Source organism: Stylophora pistillata, chromosome 5 (genome assembly GCF_964205215.1).
Source record: "Stylophora pistillata chromosome 5, jaStyPist1.2, whole genome shotgun sequence".
NCBI lineage: Eukaryota > Metazoa > Cnidaria > Anthozoa > Scleractinia > Pocilloporidae > Stylophora > Stylophora pistillata.
The window spans coordinates 25,681,955-25,698,055 of record NC_142523.1 but is presented as its reverse complement, the minus strand read 5'-3'; the positions used below and the strand labels follow the sequence as shown (position 1 = coordinate 25,698,055).

Genomic DNA, 16,101 nt, shown 5'->3' with positions numbered 1-16,101 from the left:
CCCCCCTCATTGGCAGTCAATTTTGTAGCCGACGACTGATCCCCCATGAAAACCATGTGACCCCCACCCAAAAGAAAAAGATTCCTCCACGCCATCACCGGACTTTAAAATACGATTTCCGATTAAAGGAGCGTGAATCACGTGTCATGCTTCTAAACTCACTAAAACTCCCTCTCCGCAGTAAACAACAACTTGAACTTTCGACTCGCACATGATCAGATCGTGCACCTAAAACCGTGGCAAATTTGTCTGTAGCCGCGAATTTTTTTCCACTGCACTATTTTTTAAATGGGAGTATAACAGAACACTTAGTGCGTGGCCATCAAGGAAATAATTAGTTTTGGTTCCTCACCATCTTCTATGTTCCTCTCAGTTTCAGCCCGGCTAAAGTTACAATAAAATGTATGCCACAACGAACCAATTTCCCCAGTCCGTTGGCTCTTCGTTAAATAGAGGTTCCTCTGTAGTTTGGAGAATTTATTATTGGATCAACTAATAATCCGCTAATTGATCTTTTTCTTTATTCTCATCATTTGTCTGCTTTATATTGTAACGATAATGTAACGGAAAATTCAGTATTGGTCACTCATGGGAATTGAAGGGTCGGAACAAAAAAAAAATGGAAATTTTATTCAATTCATCAATTTTAATTGCTACTTGTTGCACAATAAAATACATATTTTTAAAAATTGATTGTCTAATTGCTTTCTTGATTCTTTTAATGCCTTTACATAATTTTATACAGTTCCCCGAAGAGAACTGTATGATAATTGAAACTGCAATTAATTGTTAAATTTGTATTCCATCTGTCGCATGAAACCCGCCTCCTGACCGTGTTGCGAAGACGGGACAGGCAGTTACTCTACGTGCCTTCAAGCGAGACACTAAATCATAACATTACAGTTAAAAACTGATTAATCAACGTTATGGCAAAACGTAAACTAAAGAGGCAGTAATCATCAGTCTAGAAAAACAAAACAATGTTTCATTTCGATTTGAAAGAAAAATCTCTGAGAACAAGCTTTGTAATCCTTATGTGGACTGGACGTTGAGAAGCTGGACCTTCGGATTACTCCAGCGATTCTTCGTGGAAGTAACATTAAACTAAAAATGATTGATTAGCAAAAGGTGATTATTGTAAATCTAGATAACGACGTCTTATTTCTATCTAAAGAAAAAAGAAAATTTTTTAAGCAATGTCATAATTCTTAAGTGGACTGGACTTTAACAAGCTGGACCCTCGGATTACTCTAGCGATTCCTCGTGTACGTACTCTTGCTTCATGTTGAGTCGGTCACATGGTTTGAAGCCCAAGAGACCCTCTAACAGTTTTCTTCCGTAAGAAACCAGTCGGCTATCAGAGAGGAAATGAATCACAATCACGGTGTTCTTGTTGTCGGCCATAACTTCACTTGCGCATCTGACCTGCCCCAATAGATGCACTTGAAACAGGAAGTGACTTTTGGTATAGATACAGCATTCCCAGTGAAGCGAATTATTTCTCGGTGAAATTCTCCCGTGACTGTACGACTTAAACGGCTCCGAATCATCTTCATTGTAATCGACTAAAAATCTATCTCCGTCTCGGACCATTGCGCTCGTATTGGCTCGCGTAGCTTTTAATGCCAACCCATCGATAGTGAAGACCTCGCTCGGAAAGAGCTTAAAGGCGATCGATAAGATCTCTTCCAGAAATTCTTCCCTGGTACAAGGCCTAACCTCTAGTGCAAGACGGGTAGCGACTTCGTTGAGTCTCTCTACATCGAGATTTTCCAGATCGATATGATAGGCAATTATGTCTTGTTTGAAAAGAACTTGATCAGCAAACAGCTCTTGTCGCTGTGTGTAGAACTTCTTCGGAGCGTAAAAGAGTTCTCTGGCCACATTCGGGTATTTTTTACGGATAAAGTCTCGGTTCGCCTCGATCATTTTGATTTGAAGCCCTTGACTTCGGAATTTAGGATGGATTTTTTCCACATCGCAGGTAGAGCTTTGGTCATCATTGACCACCACAAGACTCCGCAATCCAACGATTTGTTCTTCCATTTCTGCGACGAAGACAGCTCGTTTGGGTTCCGAAAGCCAACCGTGAAATCTGTTGGGGATGATCTTCGTCCGCTTTGTCTTCGTAAGTTGCGCGGGAGAGTTCTACCACGGCATCGTAGTCAGCTACAGAGGCAAGGCGGATTTCCAAGTTCTCCATAGCAAACTAGATTTAAAAATCACTTGCTGCACAAACACAAGTCGATCAAATGCAAAAACTTCGATGTCACGTAATGTTTATTAACAGTTTGATCTCTCAATGATTTTGTCAGAAATTCGAGATAATGACTGACTGTTATGCACAATAGCCGATCTTCCAATTGGTTCTTTATCACTTAAAGGTAATTAGTTGTTCAACACAAACAACGTAAACAAAATAAAACTTGCAACAATTGTCTGTTTACAAATTCACAAACCCATTGTAAAGGAAAGCCATTTAAATGGTCTGAAGCGCTCTGTGTGGAAATCACGCAAGATTTCACGTAAATAAAACTTTCAAAAAACTTCTATAAACTCGCGTTTTAAGCTCCATTTTCTTTAAGTCTCTCTGTGTTATGTTAATACGCCTTGTCGAGCATCAAACTGAGAAGCTTTATTGTTTGAACGTCATTGTTTCCAAAAACCCCGCTTGGATTGCTGTTCAGAAAGGGAACATTTAAAAGGAAATTAAAATCCACAGGTTTATTTGAAAACTCATTCACATTTCATTTTAAAAAAACTTTTTTTTGTCTTTCATTTAAAAAAACGCGTTCGCATGTTACACAGGAAAAGGTAAGTGGTACTAATTTCCGCCTACTTCGACTTACGTCTGAATGTGTTTACAGCAAATTCCCAAATCGCCATTGAATAAACATTGCTGTTTATTTTCTAGCGCTGTAAAAACAGATATCCATCTTTCGATGACTGGCTGTCTAACAGATACGCTAAAATAAAAATATATTCGAACTGAAAAACAAGGTTGCGACCATTATCTTAGGGAATGACTCTCTTCAGAGATTGTCACGTAAGGGCGTGGCGGAAGTATGACACCCATTCTTCACTGAGATGTATTAATACCAACGCTCATAAGTCACGCAATGTTGTGGTTGTGTCATAATCGAAACCATAGCTGCATTTAAAGATGAAGACTTAGACATCAGTGCTGATTAAAGATGGATGGGAGATTGACCCCTTGATATTTCTGATTTCTTGCGAAAAAATTGACAGCTGCGGTCATTTCGTGTATCGAGTTGAGTCTGGAGATGGTGAAATGGATCACGCCAATTTTTCGTTTGTAACTTTACTCTCTAAATTTGAAAATAGAGAAGAAATTGATTGGATGCTGATAAAAAGGTTTAGCTTGCTACAAAATTCCCAGAACTTAAAGATGAGATTCAGAGCCACTTAAAAAACTGATCAAATTCGAGCTGAAGTCTAGCTTGACAAGTGTTATTCAACACAGTACGTCTTACGTATAATGCACGATCCTCGCAGTAGATAGCGCTATTTAAGCAATAGCGAAAATCAGACCTGAAAAAAATCAGGCCTGTACGGGATTTGAACCACTGACCTCTGCGATACTAGTGCAGCGCTCTACCAATTGAGCTAACAAGCCAACTGGGAGCAGGCCGTTAAGTTGATTCAACTTAACGGCCTGCTCTCAGTTGGCTTGTTCCCAGTTCCCGGCCTGCTCCCAGTTGGCTTGCTCCCAGTTGGCTTAAGTTGAATCAACTTAACGGCCTGCTCCCAGTTGGCTTGTTAGCTCAATTGGTAGAGCGCTGCACTAGTATCGCAGAGGTCGGTGGTTCGAATCCCGTACAGGCCTGATTTTTTTCAGGTCTGATTTTCGCTATTGCTTAAATAGCGCTATCTACTGCGAGGATCGTGCATTACACGTATCTAACACCGCAGTTCAAAATATATGAACTTTATATATTTCATTGTAACAGTACGTCTTGTATATATGTATTTTCATTATTGAATGGAGCAATCATACAACGCATGAAAGCAAACCTTAGGGGTGTCCCAGTGAAATTTACCATTACTATGGTAACATGTTACAACAATCGATGGCCGCGCTCGGTCCTGGGGACTGAAAGAGGCGGGGACAGGGGCGGGTACCAGATGACAATTACATGACGAGTATCTCTAGAAGACCAAAATGGCGGCGATCTTGAAAAGATTTCCAAGAAGTAACAATGCTGGCATTTTTTCTGTAATCCATCATTGGAGAAAGATCTCTGCTTGCAGAAGTTTATGCTTTCCAAACAATTCCAATTACAGCACAGAAAGCGCGACATCAGCGGCAGAAGAATTCAGTCTTCGGTATTTGGACGGTAAACACCAAGGTAAATTAGATGTGGAAAGATTTTTCGTTAGTAAAGCAACTGATATTACGAGCGACCCGATTGTTCAAGAACCTATTTTTTCTTTTGCACCGGAAAATCCTTGGAAAATTCAAGTTTAGTTTATAAAAGCAATAGATCGCAATAGATACACGTACATAACTTTTTGCATACACGTACACTTTTGTAACGAGTCTTTTTCTTAGACTTATCGATGTCACGTGTCTAAATAAAGTTATTCATTCATTCATTCATCGCACCATTGTATCGGTTCACCGGCGTGATTTTCCAAAATATGGAATGATATATCTTATTGAGTGTAGAACTCACACTCGTAATTTAACTTCCCCTCTAAGTTGAGATTTTCCAAATTTTCCGGTTTCTCCCATCATCCTGCATGGATTATTTTGCCGGTAAACCAACATGAAGTGCAGTATTTGCCTTAAATAACCCGATATTAATAAATACCACACAGGTGAATATTGTTTTTCACACGTGCTTATTGGCTGGTTCCATAAGTAATCGATAAGCACGATTCACCTCCGGCAATCAAAGAGACAAAATTGCATGTCAACAGTTTACTTTCCCACCATTTTTTGGTATATTAACGGAAACAAACTATTTAATTTAGTTTCTGAATGGGATATACTAAAAAAAAGTTATTCACCTAAAGGCAATCTATTATTTTCTTTATCTAACAACTGTATGCATGGGTTTGTGCAGAAATCTTGCCTGGTTCTATGATCAGTTGAACTGAAATATTTCCAGAATGATGATAAATTGTATTCCGTCACAGGGATTGCCTTGTTTGTGATGAACAGACCAGAGGCAAAAAATGCCATGAGCAAGAATTTCTTAAGACTGGTGAGACCCCTTTCATTTTGTTGTGCATATCAGTAAGGGGGTCAATTTCCACCCTACTTTTGCCAATTTCCAGGGGTCATCGACTTTTGCAGCTTTATACTTCTTGCCTGCCCCAGTCCTAATGGGTGCTCTAGGATCACCCCTTGTGAATCCCTCTGTTGCATGTATCACCTCCAGCTAGTTCTTTCTTTTAGAATAATTTAAAGTGGCAATCACACGCCCTTCCCTTACTTTAAGATAGCTTCATCTGAACAGCAACAAAGGGGGTACAGGTGAATTGGAGACATTTATATGCCAGCCCTTTACAGAATCCTCGGTTTATGCAACTTTAGCAAATTTTCCAAGAAACACAGGAAAATCCCTTATTGCTTGAATCATGTTTAAAGTGTTACAACTTTCTCAAAAATATGCACAAATCTGAATGGAGTCAGACATGATTGTGTGAACATAATCTCATCAAAGAAGCTCTTCACCAGGGGGGTACACCAAGTACCTTAGTTATAGCTGTTAACTTGATTTTGACAAGAAGATCCTTGCAGAGAAGCATTCAAGAAGTTAGCTTCTTGTTATTTAGTTGACAGATGCCCTTGCCTGTGTGAAGTTTGACAAGAATGTAAGGACTGTTATCATCAAAAGTGATGCACAAGGTAAAAATTTCAAAAGTGATACGTCAGGCCAAGCATCAGTAGTAGAAGTGGAACATAAATAAAATAGACTTGGGAGCCCAGGTGGTTCTCTGAGTTGAGGAGAAGTAGCCTAGCAGCTGTAAATTAACACTCCTCGGTCTTCTCCTCCAAACAAATTGGAAAGGAGTTCCTGGTGATTGTTGCATATTTAGGTAGAAGGCAGCTGCAGGTAGGCTACCTTGGTATCTTCCAAAAGAGATGCCAGGTCATCCCTGGCAACTCCAGCCGTTTGTCAAGTTTTCCTTGCAATTAATTTGTGAGCACTATCTATCCCCGTGATTGGAGAAAGACAGTGTTGGATAAGAACACAAGTGGACCAGTGCTTTGTCAACTAGTAGAATTCTAGACCTAAAAAAATTTCATGCTTGTTTTTTTTTTGTAGTAGAACCCTCATTACAGTTGGTATTACTCAAGTTTTCCTGTCTTTTGTCACTCCCAGGTATTTTTTGTGCAGGAGCTGATCTCAAAGAGAGAGCCAAAATGGCAGCACATGAGGTTGGACCATTTGTATCCATGGCTCGGGCAGCAATAATGGAACTACACAACCTACCAATGCCTACGATTGCTGCTTTAGATGGCCACGCCCTTGGTGGTGGCCTTGAAATGGCCCTGTCATGTGACTTTAGGATTGCTGCAAGTAGCGCTAAAGTAGGGCTGACAGAAACTCGTTTGGCTATTATTCCTGGGGCAGGTAGAGTTTTTATAAGATTCTGCTACTTATCCATGGCAGCTAGGAATTTCATTGTCTCTGGATGGAATGGAAGGCCATCACAAATCACCTAACTCCTCTTCCCTTAGGCTATCACAAGCTGCCTCACCCATCCCCCCTCCTTAGCATTTCGTAGGCTACTCTTCACAACAATAGGCAATGACAATTCAGAAGAGGTCCTGTCCTACAATTCAATTGATGTTATAGTTCTGAGAATTTGGTGTTGCATCAACTTACTGGTAATTAATCCACCAATGAATATTTTTGTTTATTCTCATTACTTTTCTGTTTTTTTATTGATGGAGAAATGAGGAGAAATTCTTTCTTGGTCACTCGTGGGAGTTAAAGGTTGACACTTTTACTCCCAAGATCGAATTAGCAATTCTCTCCTCTAATCACTCTTCATTTCCTTGGAAATCAGAGGGGAGAGTTTGATGTTGGATCATGATCGCACCCTCTGGCTGATAAGCCTGTCTTTTCTCATAACCCAGTGCAAGATGATAGCATATTGAACTCATGGGAAGAAGTTAAACGATGATCACATCTGGGAGTTAAAGGGTTTAAATCCCTTTTTTCCAATTCATATAGTGCATCATTCATTAAGTCTTGTGTGCAAGTCAGCTATTGGTATTTCAGCCTTGACATCTGAAATGGATGATATCACAGAGCTTTTACAGGGTTGTCATTACAAGGTGTAATAAATGTATGATATAAACTGAGTGGGCAGCCTGTATGATTGTGTTGCAAGCGTGATGGTTGCAAAGCAACAGGTCCCTCAAGGAGAGGGGTTCTGTGGGCATGCTCCCCCTGAAAAATTTGAAATTTGAAACTCTCTAAGACAAGATTTTCAGCATTCTGGAACATAATGAGTAACTTTTTTTTACGTCAGACATTAATTGACGTTAGAATTAGTTCAAAACACTTATTATCATCTTTGATCACACTTCACAAAGTTGGTGCAAAATAGTCTGACAGCCTGTCGGTTTCTGTTTTTTTAGGAGGTACTCAACGTCTACCAAGGCTAGTAGGTATCTCAAAAGCCAAGGAAATGATTTTTACAGGCAAAATGATCGATGGTACAGAAGCCGAAGAAATAGGTTTGGCTGATTATGTTGCTGAACAAACTGAAACTGGTGATGCAGCATATCAAAGAGCACTTGTTTTAGCTGAAGAAATTCTTCCCCGAGGACCTGTTGCTGTGAGGATGGCCAAACTAGCAATTAACAAGGGAATCCAGGTAAGTCCTTTCTTTTTTAACCTTTTGATCTGCAAGAGTGACTAGTGACTAATTTCTCCTTTAAATATCACCACTGAATCCCACATTAACCTCTTCACTGCTTGCTGAACCTACTCAATGACATTCTTAACTCGTCAAAAGTTAGAGAGTAATCATCAAATCTTTGGCACTGGAGAGGTAGATTGAACTGGCCTCTGAAACCGGAAACAAGCTAGAATTCTGGAAAAATGTTATATCAGTTTGTGTTGGCACAGGATTTCTCATTGAGTGGCAGTTAACGTTAATGATGGGTTAAGGTCCTGGTCGTGGGAATGAAGAAAATGATCACGAACTAAATAAGTTCTTGATTGTTAACCAAATTCTCCTTGTCAGCACCTTAGGTAATGTATAGCGGACAGTATGGAGAATATGTGGACTGATCATGTTAGGGTTAAAAGGGTCACAACTGATGATCAATGAGTAGTTGTATGGTTTCCCTTATTTGATTCTCTTCTTTCATTTTTTTTAATTCTCAAATCTCATGATCACATCTGAGGTTTCTAAATACATACTAGACAAGTCTGACAAGTAAAAAAAAAAAGGAAAAATAAAATTTATTCGAAGTAACCAGCATTTTTTGTATCATCATGACACCCTTTGCAAGGTAATTAAGTTGAATCCCTTAATCATTCAGTTAACAGTGACTAGAAGCTATTTTCTCGTTACAATATTAGTGCTGAATCAAATACCAAGGTCACGAAAATAAAAGAATTGATCGCAAACTAGAGGAGCTCTTGACTGTTAAGCAAATCCTCCTTGATGGTAGTATAAGAAATGTGTAGAGAACAGTATGGAAAATATGCACGCTGATGTTAAACCATGGAATGCATTCAATACAGCAAGGTTTTGTTATAATGAAATGGATTTGCTCCCAGAATATGTGATTTGTGTCTTCTTTCTTTCTGCAGGTTGACCTCACGTCAGCCATGTCATTTGAAGAAGGTTGTTATGCTCAGGTATTGGTGCAAATATTTTTTTACTGCAGTAATGTCGCAATCTAATTGGCTAATTTGCCATTGTTGATAAGAGAGTACACACAATGCTACTCACGTCAATGTGTCATATTCCAACATGCCATGCACTGAAAGACTCGTTTTATTTGACATCAATATTGTGGTGAAAAACACAGTGGTTTGGGTGGTCTGTACTGTTATTGTCAAACAAAACAATGTTTTGGTATTTAAATTGAAATTATATAAAACAATGTTTACATAAGTCAAAAGTTGTGAATTTTCTTCCATCAGGTTATACCCACCAAAGACAGACTTGAGGGTCTTAACGCATTCAAAGAGAAAAGAACACCACAATACACAGGGGAGTGAAGAGAATAACATGACAGAAAAGTATGGACATGATGAAGTAAATGTGCAACTGGAGAATAGAACAAAGACTCTGGTGAACTGTTTGACTTCCTAAGAGTGACCGGCGTCTAATTTCTCCTTACAATATCACCCCTGAATCAAACATTAAGGTTAGGAGAATAAAGGAAATGATCACCAACTAAACAAGCTCTTGATTGTTCAACAAATTCTCCTTGTCAGCACCTTAAGAAATACATAGAAAACTGTATGGAGAATATGTATACTGATGTACACCCCCACCCCATCCCCCCCTTTACCAGCTTTTAATAAAAGGACCCTGTCAGATTTTTCTATTGAAATCATTGTTACTTTCATACCATAATAGTTCGTCTGTTTATATTTAGCCGTGATTCCTGCCTTGTCCTCGTTGATTATCTACTTCTTGCGCAACTGTACATACTTGCGTGACAGGTTTAGCGATCGGATTTCATTTGTGTAAGGGACGTAGTCCTTTGAGAGGTTTATTGTTGCAACGCTACATGTTCGCTAAACGCTACTTTCTTTTTCACCGCCACATACCAGCTACCCATTACCGCTAGGACCCAGACTAAAGTAAGCCATTTTATTTACTTGATTGTTATAGTTACCTTCATTATCTTAATTGGCATGATTATCTTTAGCGCCTGTGTAGTTTCGCGATTCTATGCCACGTGCGTCTAGATTAAGTAGTCCATCCACAGGCGTCGGCTTATTTAGGTTCCTTTCTTTGCTTTCTAGTTCGAACCACATCAAACCTCACTGCAACAAGATCTTACCGCTACGCAAAGCTACATATCAAATCATCTATCTATCACTCTACAAGCCGCTGCCCTTTTAAGCTATTCCAATTAAAAGTTAACGTTGTGCGTTATAATTGTCTGGTCTCCAAATTCATCGCTTACGACCCTCGCTGCACATGTGACCTTTTGGGGTTACAATCATTATTAACTACTTATTATTTGTTGAAACTAAAGGAGAAATTATAAAATTGAATACTGTACTTCCTCAAAAAGTGCATAAGGGCTTATTTAAACTGTTGGGTAAAAGAGGGGGAATTTATTGGAGGATGGGTGCTAATAGTCAAGGGGGGGCACTAATTATTATTGTCCTGTACTGATTCTGCTGTAGGTTAAAACAAGGCATGCTATGCATGCAGGAGTTATTTGTTTGGATATATGGGTTGAAATTGGACACTTAGTAACTAGTGCTGCTGTCTGAATAATTGATGGCAAAAATAGACTGCATTGTCACCACTCTTCCTGCAGTCCCCTCCACAGCCCCATTTTAAACTCGTCACACAACGCTTTCTCTCCAACGTTGCGTGACGAGACCAAACAACAACCTCATTATAGCTCAAAGGCTATAATAATGCTTACTGCCACCTCTTTTTCAGAGATAAAGTTGCAATTATCTAGAATCTGGATTCTGTTGAAGTGTATAGGGTTAAAAATTAACAAGTTAGTTATTTGATAAAACTGTATGAGAAACTTAAGGGGCTGAATTTCTACATACATGTAAAGCTATACCATTTCAAAATTAAACCACATAAAAAAAAATAGGTCCGCAATGCATACATGTATGGCCTACGAAATTGAGCTGCTTTTTAATGTCTGGTACCGGTGTCTTACTGAGTTTCTACTGGAAGAGCTAATACCTGATTACAGTTAGATAGTTTCAACATTGTTCCTGTTCATCGATAACACAAGATAACTAGCACACAATAGTTCTGAAATGCTCACTTTCAAAGTGAAGGTTAATGGCCAAACTTTTATACGGAGGTCTCATTTTGACAACAAAGGTTGCACATGTAACCTGAGGATTTTAGGAACTAAAAAAAACCTCAGCATTATCTCCCATAGTGGCCTGATAGATTCAGTCATGATTTTGTCCATACAATGAAGTGAAAGTGAGTTCTGAAGTTTTTAGGTTGATTGTTTTTTCAAGGCAAGTGATGTGAAATTAACTCTAGTGAAGCATTTCATATGAATATTACTTTTTGGCATTTTGTGTACCAGTACATGAGAACAAAACTTTCCAGAAGGGCTGGGAGAAACAGGAAATGATATAATCTACACTAGAAGCCAATGGGAGCTTGATTTGGTCTGAACATACGACTAATTTTGGACAATAAATACAGGCAAAGTAATACAATGCTGAGCGTTACTAAGGTTTCTATTGTCTATTAGGGAACAAAGTTCTAGTTCCATTTGGTTGAGGTTATAATTATTGTATATGGGTTTTGTGGGACTGTAGGGTTTTCAATAAAGAACACAGAAAACAAATTTAGTTGAGGTAGGTGGATATGGGGTTGCAAATGGAAAAATTTAGGGAAAAAAGATATGTGCATAACAAGATCAGAACAAAATCAATACTTTAATGAATCGTACGTTGAGTAGTTCTCTGAGGTAACATTATATTAACATTACTAATAATTTTTAACCCAATAAGATTTACAATTTGACCTGGAGGTTTTAGTTAACAGAAAGTTCAAGAGAGATAGAGTGTCACCATAAGATCTCAGTGGTAATTCTCCTTATGGTCTGCCATACAATTCTTAAGATATCATTTCAGAGAATTTGGTATTGAATCAACTAATAATCCCTTAATTGATATTTTTCTCTATTCTCATCACTTGTCTTCTTCATATTGTATTCAGATAGTAGAGAGAAATTCTGTGTTGGTTAGCTGTGCAAGTTAGAGGGTTCATTTAAGGTGGGGTGAGGCAGAAAGGGTAGCTCAGGAACGGTCTAACTGGCAAAATACAGTCAATGCAGTAAATGGGTTGAACCCGGGGGTAACATGTGAAGGTGTAGTCTGATCGTCCGGGTGAGTTTAGTCCTTAGAAGGACTGTTGTCGGTGGTAGTGACTGACGTTTCGACAACCTAAATATTCCAAGCCTGAGGAAAAAATTGGACTCGCTGCGCCTGGAGGGTTTGGATAACAAAACGATCGATATTCTTACACTAAGCGAAACTTGGCTTGATGACTGCTATGGAGATTCTCATGTTACTATTCTAGGATACAGTTGCATTCGCCTGGATAGGTCTGGAATCAAAGAGGGATTTGGCGGAGTAGCAATCTATGCAAAGGAAAGCTTGTCGTTTCGTGTTAGGAACGATCTTCACTCAGCCGCAAATGAATGCCTTTGGATTGAGCTAACGCGCACTAAATGTCGCCCAGTATTGATTTGTTGTGCATACAGAGCTCCCGTTTTTGACTTTGCGAACTTTATTTCAAACCTGGAGATATCTATGACGAAAGTTAACCTGGATAAATGTGATTTCGTGCTTCTTGGCGACCTTAATGTAAATATGCTGCCATATTCAAGAAAGAAAGAAAGAAAAACAAGAGCTTAAAAAATTTGCAATTTCACACGATCTTACGCAACTCATTACTGAGGCTACCCGAGTGACGGAAACCTCTAAAACTTTGCTTGACGTGATTTTAGTGAACAATGATCACCGCATTGCTGACTCCGGTGTTCCTGTTTCACTGAGTGATCACTACCTCGTCTATTGTGTTTTAAAAGCAGGTATAATTAAGGCACCACCAAAAACAATTGAATACCGCTCTTATGAGAGCTTTTATGAGAATATCTTCCTAGCGGACTTGAATAGCGTCCCATGGCACGTTATTGAAATCGAGGAAGACATCGACGACGCTGTGTTTATTTGGAATCAGTTGTTCTCTGAAATAGCTGACCTGCATGCGCCTGTAAAAAGGCGAAGAATACGAGGTGTTCCCCTCCCGTGGTTAAATGATAAAATCAACGAGGTGATGAAAGATCGTGATTTTCACCATCGTAAAGCTGTGAAAACCAATTCTGTTTATCATTGGGCTTGCTATAGGAAGCTAAGAAATAGGGTCAATCGCGAAGTCAAGGCAGCAGAATCCAGGTATTATTGTTGTTGTATCTTAGGAAACTAAAGGACGAAATTATAACCAAACCCGCAATGAACATGAACATTCCAAGATCCCTTTATTCCTGTTCTATCTCTGCGCAGGCGCATCCATGTACACGTAACACAACCGTGACGTAACTTAATACAATGTAACACAAGTGTAACAAAACAAGGTCACGATATAACATCTCCCCTTTTTTTTTACGAAAAATAGAATGTGAAAATACGCAAATCAAAAAAAACAAACAAAAGTTTTTAAGTCAATTACAGCTATTACTTCAACTCGTAATCTTTCAAGTGCCTCGGGGGCCTACGGGTTGTCCGAGTGGGATAACGCTTTTCCGCAGGTGATTCACATAAAGAACCCGGTTGAACTACCAGAGTGTCATTGACATTAGCAGAATCAGAATTCTCTGGCAAGGAAGCAGGTTGAGAATTCATAAGGGGGTCAGCAACAGGCATTGACACTGTTGGTTGCTTGTTTGGAATACGAGAATCTCCAGAGCTAGCTAGAATGGATTCCTCCAACGTTGCTGTAGGAGGGATATAGGCAGACGGTATAGTTGAGTCGCGAACAATCTCACTGGGCTGATCTATGTTGGGAGATACATCAAGCGGCATAGACTGGTATTCAGATGCTAAAAAACCACGCATCGAAGCCACATCTGCAGGGCGTCTCAACAGCTGGTCTATGTTTCGTTTCCACAGATTACCTGCCACCTTGACCATATAATGACGAGGACCAAGGACCTCAGTAACGACTCCACGCACCCATTTTCCTCCCCTTCCAAAATTTCGAGCCAGAACAGAATCGCCGGCATTAAACTTGCGGAAGCCTCTATGTGCAGTGCGACTCAGCATGGTAGAGTATTGGCGAGCTTCGACATGTCTTTCAACTGAAGGTGTCAGCAAGTCCAGCCGGTTGCGCAGTCTCCGGCCCATGAGAAGCAGTGAGGGTGGTTCGCCTGTGGTAGAATGAGGAGTGGTCCTGTAAATCAATAAATAATTTGCAATAACAGCATCTACATCTGGATTGGTAAGGTGGGCTTGTTTAATGGCTGATTTCAAAATCTGCACGACACGTTCTGCTTGACCATTTGTAGATGGCTTGTACACCGCTGAGGTACGGTGTAGTAGTCCATTGCTGGCACAAAATTGTTCAAATTCTGTAAAAGTGAACTGGGGCCCATTGTCTGACACGATAATTTCTGGCAAACCATGCCTGCTGAAGATGTCACGCAAGGTGGTCACAGTTGCTTTAGCTGAGGTAGTAGACATTTTGACTACCTCTGGAAATTTACTCTAAGCATCTACAACCACAAGGTAGGTACAGCCAGAGATTGGCCCCTCAAAATCCACATGAATGCGAGACCACGGTCGTGCTGGAAAGGTCCAGGGATAAATTTGAACTGGGGAAGGATCTGATCTCATAGACTGGCAAGTGCTACATGAAGAAACAGTTAATTTAATGTCAGAATCCATTTTGGGCCACCACACATAAGATCGTGCCAAAGCTTTCATTCGAGAGATCCCGGGGTGAGTGTCATGCAGTTCTTGCAGCACTTTCTCTTGGAGCGATGGAGGAACAATAACACGAGCACCCCATAATAAGCAACCATGACGTGTGCTTAACTCGTCTTGTCTTGTTTTAAATGGTACCAGACTGGGATCCACTACATGAGGCCAACCACTAATGACGTAAGTGTACACTTGGGATAAGACTGGATCCAGTTGAGTCTCCTTCTTTATCATCTGACTGGTCACATTAGTGACAACTTCAGTGTCCAAAAAATAGCATTCAACATTTTCACATTTGGGGGACCATGTCAGAGGCAAGGGAAGGCGAGACATACTGTCTGCATCTACATGTGCTACACTACTACGGTACTCAATCTTGTAATTGTATGAAGCAAGGATAAGAGCCCATCTTTGAAGTCGAGCTGCAGCATGAGCGGGAACCGGTCTCTGAGGACCCAAGAGAGTCAGCAAAGGTCGATGGTCGGTTAAAATTGTAAAGGAGTGACCATAGAGATACTGTCGGAATCTCTTTAGTCCAAAGATGATACTGAAGGCCTCCTTTTCTAGCTGAGAATAGTTTTGTTGAGCAGGAGTCAAAGTGCAAGAAGCAAAAGCCACCGGTCGAAATTGTCCATCAATTTGATGAGACAGGACTGCTCCAGCGCCATAAGATGAGGCATCACATGAAAGAAAAAGGGGCAGGGTATGATCATAATGTACCAGTGTCCGTGAGTTCAGAATGAGCTGCTGTGCTGCAACAAATGCATCCTCTTCAGCTTTCAACCATCTCCATGAAGTACCCTTTTTAAGTAATTGGTGTAAAGGTGCTAGGACTGTAGAATGATGAGGCATGAACCGGGAATAGAACATTATGAGTCCCAAGAAAGATTTCAAGGCCGTTACATCTTTGGGCCTGGGAGCATCCCGAATAGCTTTAACTTTATCCTGAGTGGGGTGTAGACCTTCTCCATCAATCATATCTCCCAGGTAGACCACTGATGATTGAAAAAACTTGCACTTTGCTTTGTTTAATCAGAATCCAGAATTAAGAAGACGCTCTAACACCAGTGAAAGTGTGTGAAGGTGGTCCTCTGCATCTGTGCCAGCAACAAGAATATCGTCCAAACGACTAACAGCCTTTGGTACATCCGACAACAAATTATCCATGATTCTCTGAAAGATAGCAGGACCAGAATGAATGGCATTCGGCAATCTTTTGAATGCAAACAACCCAATGTGAGTGTTTATAGTGAGGTAAGACTGGGACTCCTTTGCAATCGGTACTTGATGATAGGCCTGCTGTATATCCAGGACACTGAACACCTTGCAACCTCTTAAAGCTGAATGCATATCCTCAATCTGAGGCATAGGGTAGGTTTCAACACGGGCACTTGCATTGTATGTTACACTAAAATCTCCACAAACGCGGAAATCCTCT

The 16,101-nt window shown here is 40.1% G+C and overlaps 1 protein-coding gene and 1 pseudogene across 1 annotated transcript; one reads left to right on the top strand and one right to left on the bottom strand.

Annotated features, from left to right (window-relative positions):
* Positions 1-611: 611 nt before the first annotated feature.
* Positions 612-2,203, bottom strand: LOC148731049 (histidine N-acetyltransferase-like; annotated as a pseudogene).
* Positions 2,204-4,167: 1,964 nt separating this feature from the next.
* LOC148731048 (methylglutaconyl-CoA hydratase, mitochondrial-like) lies at positions 4,168-9,562 on the top strand. Its single transcript, XM_088759749.1, has 7 exons — positions 4,168-4,370; positions 5,164-5,231; positions 5,806-5,878; positions 6,357-6,608; positions 7,625-7,863; positions 8,811-8,858; positions 9,147-9,562. The coding sequence occupies exons 1-7, from the start codon at positions 4,184-4,186 to the stop codon at positions 9,222-9,224; spliced, it is 945 nt and encodes a 314-aa protein (XP_088615875.1). The 5' UTR covers positions 4,168-4,183; the 3' UTR covers positions 9,225-9,562.
* Positions 9,563-16,101: the final 6,539 nt, after the last annotated feature.

What these genes read in the sequence shown, in the direction of transcription:
- LOC148731048 (XM_088759749.1), top strand. Translation starts at nt 4,184, where the DNA reads ATGGCGGCGATCTTGAAAAGATTTCCAAGAAGTAACAATGCTGGCATT. An exon ending in TTTGGACGGTAAACACCAAG is followed by an intron (nt 4,371 to 5,163) that starts GTAAATTAGATG and finishes ATTCCGTCACAG; the next exon opens with GGATTGCCTTGTTTGTGATG. An exon ending in CAATTAACAAGGGAATCCAG is followed by an intron (nt 7,864 to 8,810) that starts GTAAGTCCTTTC and finishes TTCTTTCTGCAG; the next exon opens with GTTGACCTCACGTCAGCCAT.